Source organism: Cenococcum geophilum, assembly GCF_001692895.1.
Source record: "Cenococcum geophilum 1.58 unplaced genomic scaffold K441scaffold_6, whole genome shotgun sequence".
Classification (NCBI taxonomy): Eukaryota; Fungi; Ascomycota; class Dothideomycetes; order Gloniales; family Gloniaceae; genus Cenococcum; species Cenococcum geophilum.
In genome coordinates this window covers 1,550,829-1,563,217 of record NW_027137564.1, presented here as the reverse complement: position 1 = coordinate 1,563,217, position 12,389 = coordinate 1,550,829, and the positions used below count along the sequence as shown (strand labels likewise).

Here is a 12,389-nt window from a genome sequence, read left to right as displayed (position 1 = left end):
GCTATTAGATATACATATAGTAGTATATAGGGAAAATTAGCAGTATTGCCAGATTAATATTACTGCTATTTATAGCGTTAATTAATTTTTAGAAATTTTTAAGTTTTTTTTAAAGGGCGGAAATGTCGCTTATATAAGGAGTTATATAACCTCTAAGAATATAACAATTTCTAACTAAAAACCCTCTTTTTAGCTATATAGCCTTATTTAGTTACCCTAGCGGCTATATAAGGTGTTTTATATATATCTAGTAAAGCCCTTTATAAGCACGCTTAGCTATACCTCTAATATTAATAAGATTAGTAAGGGGTGGTTAATTTTTTGTCCTTTTTCCCTAATTAATTTCTAATTTTCCTTTCGCGCAACTATGCTGACTAATTCTATTACGTAATGCTACTTGGGACCGTATATTAGCAGCTACAACTTCTCTATACTATAGTTAAGATTTTATATATACTGTACCTAGAGCTACTTAAAATAACTATTACCTATAGATCTGCCGATTTATAAATTAAAAATTAGACGTAGTTAGAGCTATTAGTAGGGATTATTAATCGCGCTCCCTGTAATAAAATTTTAGATTTTAGCAATTTAAAGTCTAGATCTACTACCTTATTTAAGAAGTTATCACTTTTACCACCTTTATAGTATTTTAAGCTTCTTTACCTATTAAATAACCGGATAATTAACTCTAGTTAATGAACGTATCCGACTAATAAACAAACTAATAAATTAAATTAAAAGTTTGGAATGTCTAAATAAGGTTCTATTAAAACGCTAGCTAGACCCTAACCTAGACCCTTCCTAACCTATTAAATTTTAAAAATAACGACCTTTACCGAATTAAAATTAACCTTATTCTTAATAAGCTATCTAATTAGATTTAATAGTTCTTTATTATCTAAGATATAGCTAAAACTAATAAGGTATAGTAGTATATCGACCTATTTAAAAAGAAAGACGATCTTCTAAAGCTAAAACTATTAAGTTGGCCTATATTAAGGGATATACTACCTACAGCTATATTAATAGTAAAGCTAGACCTAAACTAGCTTACTATTTATAACTAGCTCTACGCCAAATATAAGGACGATTTACGCGTATACTAGAAGCAAAAATAGGCTATAAATAATATTAATAACTATATTATTCGTACTATATCAGTAGCCTACCTTTCACTTATTAATAGCCTTAGTAGTTAGTTATATTAAATATTTAAGACGTCTCTACCACTATAGTAGCTACTGCAGTAATAGAGACACCCTATATTTTAGTAAGTAATTAAGCCTATCTTATATAAGAATCTTATACTATTAGTACTTACCAAATTACATACTTATAGGGCCTCCTCCCATTTATAAATACTTCCTTCTTTATACCTTTCTCTCTTCTTTTCTTCTTCTTTATAAGAGCTAGGTACTCTAATACTTCTTAGTCTCTACTAAGGGATTTATTGGTTAATATAGTAATATAGACAGTATTAGATAAGGAGATAGGTAAAAGAGAAGATAGAAAAAACGGAGAAGCCTCTAGTAGGTATTAGTTAAGCAACGTTAATGGCTATATCATAGCTGCCTAATCTCCTATACTTATTGGCCTTCTCCTATCTATAAATACTCCCTTTTCTATACTTTCCTCTCTTTTTTTCTTCTTCCTTATAAGAGCTAGCAGTTCTCTAATACTCCTCCTTAGTCCCTACTAAGGGATCTATTAGTTAATATAGCGATATAAATAGCATTAGACAAAAAGACGGGTAAAAAAGAAGATAGAAAGGACGGAGGAGCCTCTAGTAGGTATTAGCCGAGTAATATTAATGTCTATATTATAGCTGCCTAATCTCCCATTTATAGGCCTCCTCTCATCTATAAATACTCCCTCCTTTATACCTTCTTCTCTTCTTCTTTCTTCTTCCTTATAAGAGCTAGAGGCGCTCTAATACTCCTTCTTAGTCTCTATTAAGAGATCTATTAGTTAATATAGCGATATAGACAGTATTGGAGAGGAGATGGGTAAAAGAGAAGACAGAAAGAACGGGGGAATCTCCGGTAGGTGTTAGTTAAGTAATATTAACGGCGGTTTTTATTACCCAAAAATTGCGTTATATAACGATATTTGGGAACGCAAATATATACCCCTATCCCATACTTACACTACTACTAAATATTCTAGATTTCGCACTTAAAACTACTTATAATAGGCATTCCTAGGAGATCTGCCGGTTTAAAGCTCTATAATTAAACGTTATTAACGTTTAATATAGGGGTCGTTGATTAAGCTCCCGGGACACAATTTTTAAAGTTTAATACTATACTAATATTACGACCTTCTTACAGTAGCCAAGCCACCCCTAATCTTCTCCTCTTCCTTCCCCTCCTCCTATTACTTGGCGCCGAGCTATTACGTTATTACTAAGCTATTACGTCGTTGCCGAGCTATTGTGTTGTTATACATCCAAACTAGGTGGGCAATGACGTGGTTAATTAATTATATTAGACGTCTCTGTATATAGTTATATCTCTTTTTACACACGTATTTAATTAAGTTAGGGTAGTAGACTTACTTTAATTCTAGCTATACGGCGATTTAGTTATTAGGTATTAAAAATATTTAGTATATAAAGCTTTAAATTAGAATTATAATCTACTATATCAGATCCTACGTAAAGGGCTCTATATTAAAGCTCTATAGTCTAAATATGTACTAGATTCGTAACAAATATAATCTTTAAGCCCAGCTTAAGTAGGGCGCCTTAGTCACTGCAGTAGATTCTTACCTAGCAGTAACTAAGGCGCCTTAATCTTGCTACTACTTGTCGATCGGTAGTCCGTGCACCGATTGTAAGAAAAGAAGGACTCGTGTGTAGATTGATCTATAAAGAAAAGAGACTATTTATACATGAGGTAGTACCCCCCATAGGGGTCCCTAGAGAACGGTAAAACTAGATTAAAACCAGGTCGAGACAAATCTGAAGCTTATGTCTGACAGTACCCGTCACGGTCGATACACCCTCCCAGCTTTAAGCTCTCTGAGATTGAAGCTGTATTACCAGTCCTGGCGCAGTGCCGAGTTTCTCGTCAAGGCCAGGTCGTCTATAATCTTCGGTAAGGCCATATATAGGCCCACTTGTCGATAAGGCCGCAGGTCGGCAGCTACTTTATTATTCTTTATCCGGTTAACACTAGCCGTACTGGTGTTTAGATCCTCCCATACTGTCCAGCAATCGTCCATCTATGCCTAGATCCTCCCATGCACTCCGGCAATCGTCCATCTATGCCTAGATCCTCCCATGCTGTCCAATAATCGTCCATCTAGTATCCAGCTACGCCGTAGTAGCACAGTTGTTGTCTTGTCCTTAGCAGTACGGTGCCAGCGTCGATATAACATAGCAGTAAGGTGCCAGCTCTGGGGTAACGTAGCAGTAAGGTGCCAGCTCCGGGTAAAAGCGGCAACGTGCCAGCTCTAGGGTAAAGTGGCAATGCGCCAGCTTTACGATAACGTAGCAGTAAGGTGCTAGCTCCTGTCCTTCCACTAGCTTATTGCCCCAATAAACCCAAACTCTTGGGCCGCCTTGTCTCTGGCTCCTGCCTCGTATCTAGCACTAAGTACCTGCCTTAACTCGGCCTGCCTTAATCCGGCACCTTAGTACCTGCCTCGTGTTTAGCTCCTGCCTCGTCTCTAGCGTACAGTGGGCATCGTTGGTTATAACATTGGTGGAAGGATATAAAAGTAATCACGAGTATGTTAATGACTGAGGTACCCGGACACGAGCCTGTAGGAACAGCTGATTAAAAGAATAACTGGTGCATAGGAAACAACTCCGGGCTCATAACTGTCAATCGGTAGTCCGTGCACCGATTATAAGAAAAGAAGGACTCGTGTGTAGATTGATCTATGAAGAAAAGAGACTATTTATACATGAGGTAGTACCCCCCACAGGGGTCCCTAGAGAACGGTAAAACTAGATTGAAACCAGGTCGAGACAAATCTGAAGCTTATGTCTGACAGTACCCGTCACAGTCGACACTACTTCTAAATTAAGCAAAAGCTCTATATAGGGGGGTCCTAGGGGGTCACCCCCTGGAAAACCTCATCTCTATATATTAATTAAAGTCTATATAATAAAGCTTTAAAATTAATTGGCTTATTACTTATAAACTCAGGTCAAAATTTTCGTTGGGGGGTACCAACGATCCGCATGTTATTTAGATTTAAGCTCCAGTTAGGTTACAAATGGAGATGCAACCGAACGACCCCTAATATAAAACCGAGGTAATCTCTCTCCAAAGCCCTTCGGCAGCATTGTGCAATCCATGCGTTAGCGGAAATGCCGCTAACTTCTCCGTAAACTCCTCTTTCTTTGCCACTTTTAACAAACCTAGAGCCTTCTTGATTTCGCTCAGGAACCACGATCGTTCAACTGCCATCAAAGGACATGATTCAATACAAATAAATAAAATCCATAAAAGCGCATCAAGTTGTTTACCTTTCGTCCAAATGCCGTATGTGTTATCGAGGTCCAGCGCAGCCTTAACTCTGCCAAACAATAGGCCGCTGGAGCCCGTCTTTACCTTAGCATCTCTTGTCTTATCATAGTATCTTACGTGACGAATACTCGCCCACATAAAAACTTGAGATGCCATAAGGAAGGCGTTGTATAGTGCAAGAATTTCGGGGTATTTGGTGACAGTAAGTTGCGGCCACGGCTTGTCAAAGAGCATAGTTAAAATTATATGCTGTAACTCAAAGTACACATTGTTAACCATTGCACAGTCAATCTGTAACTTCCATTCAGCATCGTATGAGAGCTCTATCTGGTGCATTAGGAGGATAATTTCGTAAAGGAAAGAGCTATCTTTCGGGAGCTTCTTCAGTGTATGCCAAGCGCGGAGAGAAGACTCGTCGACCATTGCAAGAGGGAATGGTCTAGCTTCAGGAGAAGTTGGGCATGAGTGTATGCCAAGCGCGGAGAGAAGACTCGTCGACCATTGCAAGAGGGAATGGTCTAGCTTCAGGAGAAGTTGGGCATGAGTGTATGCCAAGCGCGGAGAGAAGACTCGTCGACCATTGCAAGAGGGAATGGTCTAGCTTCAGGAGAAGTTGGGCATGGGAAAATCGGCTTTTGTTGGAGTGCTGTTGCAACATGGTAGCTGCCCCTAATGTAAAAGGTCAGTGGACTTGCTTTTGGAGCATATCGTCTCAGGATAATCTTACCAAGTAATTATTTTCCGAAGTTCAAAGCCTAGCGTGCAAATTCCGCCTCTCATTTCTACTATTCGTTTCAAAGCTTCAAAATGAGCCTTTGCTTGGCTCCATTCCGCGTTAATGACCTGGAACCATTAGCGAAATCTGATAGATGACTTTCTCAAACTCACGGATCCTGATGCAAGCCCACAAACCGCTAGGACTATGGACTGTGGGACAGTCTTTTCGCCTAATTGCAACGTCTCCATGACTTTCCGTACCGTCTCTCCTGTATACTGCAGTGTTTCTACACTTGGTTCTGTGAGACCAGACATTTTGTCGCGAAGAATCGAGCCAATATGGAGAAGACTACACAAGGAGGTGTGGTCCGATGCTGATGCTTCACAAATGGGATAGAACCAAGGCCTGCCATCCCCTTCTACTGAACGTCGAAAGAACCTCGGGTAAGTATGCAATCATGTGAATGTGTAGATTAGAAGAGTTCAGGAGGGTTCCTACCAGTGACGGGATTTACTAGGACAGGTATGCCTTCAAAATCTACTATACGCTTAGCAAGACAATCGGAGTCTTCACTGAACCATCACTTACTCGACTGAATAAGTAGCTCCCCATAACCTACATCTATGGAAGGACATCCGCGCGAACGGCCCTTGCTAAGATCCTCATTTTTCAGAGTCTCATGCCCAACTTTATTTACGATCTCAGAGTTTCGAGATCTCTTCTTGATCTCCCTCATATCCCTCGACCAGCTCGGTATTAATATTACTTGGCTTTCTCCCTTAGCATTTTCACCTTCGGGAGATGTCGATGCTCCACTCGCATCGGACCCGGTCGAATTTTTACTATTCTTCTGCTATACGTAGTTCCTCATTACATGACTCCTCACTGTCTTGAGCTTTCGCTTTATGCTCGCCCTGGTGTCATCTCCCGTTGTGGTGATGAATTGATACTGCGTCGAGAGAGTAAATCCTGTCAACAAAGACCCTCGGGAGTCCGGAGTCGCCGAGCGCGATTTAGCGGGAGTAGTAGAGGCCGAGCGCAACGGGCTTGCGCTATCGTTGGACATGGCTTTGCGTTTTATTTCCCTTCTAGTGCGCTTCGAATATATCTAGAGCAGAACTTGATTGCCTCTTACTCTTATTGCAAATTCACGGCCTGAAAAAGAAATGCGCCGGCAAGACATTTAACTTAATAATGATGGAAGGACTATTGCACCGTGCTGATGCTGCAGCCTAAATCCGCTCAGCTTCTCACTGGTATCACTGGCTTATCAAAATGCATGTTGCATCCTGCTACGCCAGCTCAGCCCTACAATGCCGGCACTGTCGTAGGGCAATGGTGTTCTCAGGCCCGCCGTTTTGGTTACGAGGCGCTACGCTCATTGGAATCTAGTCGGCATGCCGGTAGTTACACGGGCGGCTACTGATACATCCGAGCAAGGGGTGAATGGCTGAGCGGTAGTCGACATATTATTAATCGTGGTACAGCTACATACAACCGAAATCCGCGGTCCCCGATCTGAGACTACATACGCCAGCTTCCTTCATACCCCAATATAAATCGCAATGGTATATCCAGCCTCAAAGGCTAACTCCTATAACCTTGTTCAGACGGTCATTGCCACTCAGACTGCATCCACAATCCATATTCGATGAGTCGCAAAATGCTTTCTAGATTACGCAGATTCTGAAACAAACGCGCTCTCACCGAGTAATCTATGCAAATTAATAAGGATCTGAGCTCACTTGAGATTGAATGAAACGCAGATACATTACTAATATTACCCCTTCCCAGATTTTCAAGGTGTCGAGTGAATATATAGCATTCCTACAGCCACTAGGTACATCGGTCATTTCAGGCCCGCTGTCCGGCCTCACCTCAGACATCCCCTTTCTCCTTATCCTCGATATACTCCACTGCGCCCTCTCCCTTGCTCTCCTCAACAACCCCCGAACCGCCCATCTCCCTCTCAGTTCTCCTCGCTCCAATCTCCTTAGAACTCCTCCCGCTCATTCGCTCCCTCTCATACTCCAGTGCCTTCGCTCGCTGCTCCTCCCTCTCCTCCTGCGTCATCTCGGGCCCCAACAACAGCCAGAACAGCATATACGCCCACATCGTGCCTATGAATATCTCAATCACCTTCTCGTAATTGAACCACTTCGTGCCGTCCTTCGCCGGCGGCAGCGGATACCGCTCGCCAATCGTCCCCCGGATGGTAGCCGAGGCGCTAGACGCTAGGTTGCCGAGCTAGTACGTCAAGCCGACGATGAGGGTGCGCAGGGCGGGCGGGGCCAGCTCCATCAGGTGGATGGGAACGGGGCCCCAGACGCCGCCGACGAACAACTGTTCGAAGAACACCAGCGCGGTCAGCGCCAGGTCGCGCGGGCCGACGTGCGCGGGTACTAGCGCGCGGCCGATGATGCACGCGCTGATCATCGTTGGTCGCCGCCCGAGGATGCTGCTGATTTAGCCGATTGTCGTGCCGCCGAGCAGCGCACCGATTTGCCTGATCGCCGTGGTGATGGTGGTATTGGTGGCGGATTTGCTGACTTGGTCTTTGAAAGGTCGGGTAGAAGTCCTGCGAGTCGCGCGAGCACGCGTTGAAGCCTGCCATGATGATAACCATGTAGATAAGCGGGGCCTAGTTCTGCTTGAACGCGAGCCAGGCTTCGCGCGCGAATGCTCGGAGCCCGTTTCTCTCCTCGTTAGCGGCTGCGTTGGCGCTGTGGGTTCTGGAGTGGCGTAGTGCGTGTTTGGTTTCCAGCTCTGCTTTTTGGACTTGGAAGTGGCTAGTTTCTAGGAGGAAGAGGCGGAATGTGGTGATGAGAAGGGGTGGGCCGGCTCCGAACTAGAATAAACTGCGCCAGCCATGAGAAGCGGTTGGGGCGAGGACACAGTAAAAGATTGCAGCGAGCAAGTAGCCAGTCGCATGGCCAGAAGATGCCACGAGCCTCATAAGGGAGATCTTCGAGGGCAGCAGAGGCTGCTAGGCCAAAAAGACCTGGTGTCGATTAGCATATTGCAATTGCTATGTGTCTATGAGTTCACAAACCGCCCATAGCAATGCCATATAAGGCGCGAACACCAAGGAATTGACTCAGGGACTGAGCGAAACCAGTCCCGAGCTCAAGAACGACCAATGCGCCGAGATTGCCAATGAAGGGCCGCTTTCTCCCGAAGAGATCTGATAGGCTTCCGAAGATTAATGCGCCAACGGAACGAAGCATGAGGGTTACTGTGAGCCCCAAGAATTGATCAAGTGTCGGTTATGTCATCTAGTAATTGGTCTGTGCTTGGACTTATGAGACTTTTGAGTTCGCAACGTTGAATTCTTTCGCAATCTCGGCGATTGTCAGGGACACCGTAAAGAAATCAAAGGTATCCCAAGTCCAGCCAAGGAAACCAAGGAATATTAGCCATTGATGAGAATTAAGCCGCTGAAGGACTTGAATCGAGTTTCTTGCGTGGGAGTTTTGTTTTTCGTTTAACAGACTTTGAATGAGGATGGTAGAATTTACCCTCAGCGGCTGTAATGTAGAGAGACGGGTGAAGAAGTAGTGGCCAATCTAGGAGGGCACCCTGCTGCCATGTTGTTCCTCATGGCGACAGCAAAAACGCATTCGCGTAAAGAGTCGTATGTGCTTGAAGTAACGAGAATTGCTGGATTGTTGGATGGGTATGGGGAGACTCGTCTATTTCACTCGGAGGGGTCACCACTTTTTGCATGCATATTGCCATGGTGATATTCCGTTGCAACGTACCATATAGATGCAGATGTATCGACGATAAGCCCGTCTAGAATTTGGAAGGATAGTTTGTAGAGAAGTTGAAGTTCCCCGTGTTTCATATACCGTACCCATGGGATATGTGCAACGGTTGGTGTTAGCCTATTATATGTATTACAGCTCCAATATCTGAAGTGCTATTGAAGGGGATATTCCTTAGGTGTTCGTGATCGGCAATTCCCAATGACGGTGCCCAGATTCGTCGCTTTAACGGTGAATTTAAAAGACGGCCCGTGCCAAGCATACAGCCAAGATGCGGGGACGCGGGGAAGCCTTCTTTTGAGGGCATCCTCGGCCCCTTCGACCGTAGGCTCCATAGCTTCCGTGCTGATATAACCATGCTCTCGGGAGTGTTCGGCAAGCATTTCTATGTGTTTCCTCGAGTTCGACTCGACAACTTTGATTCAAATAGGACTTGAAACTGATATTTTCAAGTATTATAATCATGAAAATGGTGAGTGGTATTAGTCGAGGAACTTGTAATTGTCTTTCATTTTTTTTTCCTTGCTCTGAATAGAAGCTAAGAAAGCCATCGCACGGGTTAAGAGTTCCGTAGGAGGATTTATAAAATTGAATTAATATCCCATTGATGATGCATATCAATGAAGATATTGAAGTCTGCTTTTGTCTTGATTTAGAAGTCATATTCACAATTTGAACCGCCATATCATTTCTTTCCCGACAATTGTGAGACATTCCTCCTGGGAAACACTAAAAGTCTCTGAAATACTTCTAGTCAGTGCCACTAAAGCTAACACTCTGCGACGTTTGTCCGGCGGCTGCTTTATCTAATGCCACATTGGTGTTGAGTTTGGTAATCTGTTACTGAAGCTCTGTGCTAAGTCCCTGTTTCGATCAGTAACCCTTCATATGCTGCAACTTGGAGCCTTGGCTTATCCATACAGATTTTCCCTGAGCTTGCTCTATCTGGAGTCTTAATACATCAGTCTGTAATTTCAAGACCTTGTTCTTGATCTTCCCATTCTGAAGCGCGGTGCCTGCCGTCGTTTGTGTACCGCCTGCCGCTGTGATTGCATCATTGAAACCCCCGGTCCCAGTCTCAGCGTCTTCGCTGACCTGTGCGGCTTTGACGATTATCGCCAAATCCGACGCGGCGACACCAGCGAGATTCGACGTATCGATCTGGGCCGAGATCAGGAATAAGATAGAGCTGATAGGAATGCTTAGAGACATACCGGAAACTTAGCATTGACCTCCGCGAAAGCATTGCCAGAGACGCCATCCGATACTTGGAAGTTAGCATAGCTTTGCTCCGTAAGGACACCAGCTCGTTTGTTTAACGACGATGGATTTGCCATTGGGGCGCTTGATGCGAGGGCAGCCAGGCCTAAAAATGAAAGACTGGTAAAGAAACGCATTGTAATATGAACGGAGGAGTGGATATATATAACGAGTGATGCAACAAAAATAGCACAGCTGGAAGGTGAGAATGTAGGGAGATCTCATAAGGAACAAATTCTATATTCATGCGGCCAAAGTCACAGCTCATATGCAACTGCGACAATGGAGCCATGCTTTAAGTGGGCTACCCGAATCTGTCGCCTTTTCATCTCGCTTTGCTTTCTAACGAAGTGCGGCGGTGGTCGAAACGGGTTAGGTTACTGTCGGAACGTTAATCACGTGACGTAGTCACGGGACTACGAAGCGAGACTAACTGTCTGACCTTGGAGCAACCCCTTTCTTCTAGACAACAATCAACTACCAACTTTAACACCGCATACGTACCACTACAAGTGATATTCGTGCACGTTGATAAAGAGAGTTATACTAACACTAATCAGTAGACGTACAGATCAGGAAATACGCAATAGCAAAGCTTAAAACTACGCATTGGCTTAACTGCTAACGCGTTAGATCGCAGAGCTATCGCCCTATTTTAGTTAAAGGAGAAAACTACGTTACCCTTAAAGCTCGAAACCACGTATTAGCTTACTAATACGTTAGATCGCCTAGAGAATCGTATCTTTACTTAGAGAGAGCTACGTTATCCTTAAAGCTCGAAACCATATATTAGCTCGCTAATGCGTCAGATCGCCTAGAGGACCCTTAAAGCTTGAAACCACGTATTAACTTAACTGTTAACGCGTCAGATCGCCTAGAGGACTGTATCTCTGCTAAGAATCGTCTTTAGTCTTTAGTCTTTAAAAACTATAGACTCGTTAAGGGGACACGTATATACCCTTACATCCTTACCTTTATACTCTTAACCTTGACCTTAACCTTAATCTTAACCTCTATTCAAGACTACCCTTATACCTACCCTTATACCTACCCTTATATCTATAACTATAGCACTAATAGAGAAAGAATAGGCTATAATGGCTAGAAAATATAGATACGAAATTAATGCAGATAAGGCTATAAAGGATGAACTAGTAAAGTTTGTAGAGACGACAATATACCTAACACGGGACTTTATAGATAACGACTTATAGTATATCTTTTGGGAGCAGTTTAAGGGGTTTATAGTAGAGAGTTTTAAGAAGATATATATAGATATTAGATCTAAGCTATAAAGATATTTCCTTAAAAGAGGTGTTTACGTAGGCAGACGTAATAGTAGAGTTACTATATCTAAGCTGCTATTTAAAGTTATATAAAAAGAAGAGCTGCATTAATGGACAGATAAGGAGATCGTAAAAACTATTAGGTGTTACGGCACTGACGCGCGTAACCTGGATAGGGCTTAGTTAGGGTTTGGCTAAAGGCTTAGCTCCCCCTTGTATATAGACGTGTCCTTACCACCATCTTCTTCTTCTCCTTATCTTAATATCCGGGTTAATAGACTACTAATTATATAGGCTTGTATACGTTCTACGGCGCTCGTGCCTTAATTAACTAAGTCGCTGTAATATTATATTAAGATCCCTTAACTGATTGCAGGCTGTTGTATCCTAGGTGTCACGGGACGGGGCAGTGGCTATAAGATGTATATATTTAAGGAGTCTATAAGACGTTGCGCGATCGATCGTAAGGGTTGAGGGCGTAAGGAGGTGATATACCTACGCGTAGCTGACATAAGCTGTACGCGAGGTGTACGCGAGAGCACGGGGCTCTCCTATAAAGGCCCCTGCGGTAGGGTTTTGTAACACTACCCCCCCTCCTATAAAGGCGGAGCTCCGGTAACGCTGTGGTTACTATATATATATAAAAGGGACACTTAGGGTATAAAAAAGAAGAAAAGGGGGGTATCGCTAAAGGCTTAAAATAACGTTATGTGATAAGGCTTGGCATCTAAGAATCCAACTAATTAGATAACTTTAACCGCCGGTTGAAGTTCCTAGACATCTTAACGATATTCCGGTTATATAATCGCACTTTACCGCAATCTAACGGCAATCTAACGGTAATTTGCCCCTATATGGTAATGTATAACGGTTT

General features: G+C 43.2%; 3 protein-coding genes across 3 annotated transcripts; all 3 read right to left on the bottom strand.

Annotated features, from left to right (window-relative positions):
* Window positions 1–4,200: 4,200 nt before the first annotated feature.
* On the bottom strand, window positions 4,201–6,268 carry K441DRAFT_693395 (uncharacterized protein; the record flags this gene model as incomplete). Its single annotated transcript, XM_067652650.1, has 7 exons — window positions 4,201–4,927; window positions 5,086–5,153; window positions 5,212–5,327; window positions 5,373–5,500; window positions 5,701–5,739; window positions 5,791–6,052; window positions 6,089–6,268. 7 exons carry the CDS (start codon window positions 6,266–6,268, stop codon window positions 4,254–4,256), a joined length of 1,467 nt encoding a protein of 488 aa, XP_067508113.1. The 3' UTR covers window positions 4,201–4,253.
* Window positions 6,269–7,080: 812 nt separating this feature from the next.
* Window positions 7,081–8,429, bottom strand: K441DRAFT_684664 (uncharacterized protein; the record flags this gene model as incomplete). Its single annotated transcript, XM_067651804.1, has 5 exons — window positions 7,081–7,395; window positions 7,468–7,663; window positions 7,860–7,998; window positions 8,150–8,203; window positions 8,255–8,429. The coding sequence occupies 5 exons, from the start codon at window positions 8,427–8,429 to the stop codon at window positions 7,081–7,083; spliced, it is 879 nt and encodes a 292-aa protein (XP_067508112.1).
* A 1,290-nt stretch (window positions 8,430–9,719) lies between these two features.
* Window positions 9,720–10,557, bottom strand: K441DRAFT_703203 (uncharacterized protein; the record flags this gene model as incomplete). Its single annotated transcript, XM_067653459.1, has 3 exons — window positions 10,184–10,557; window positions 9,891–10,130; window positions 9,720–9,806 (listed from the first exon to the last, which is right to left on the bottom strand). The coding sequence occupies exons 1-3, from the start codon at window positions 10,364–10,366 to the stop codon at window positions 9,720–9,722; spliced, it is 510 nt and encodes a 169-aa protein (XP_067508111.1). The 5' UTR covers window positions 10,367–10,557.
* Between the last annotated feature and the right edge of the window lie 1,832 nt (window positions 10,558–12,389).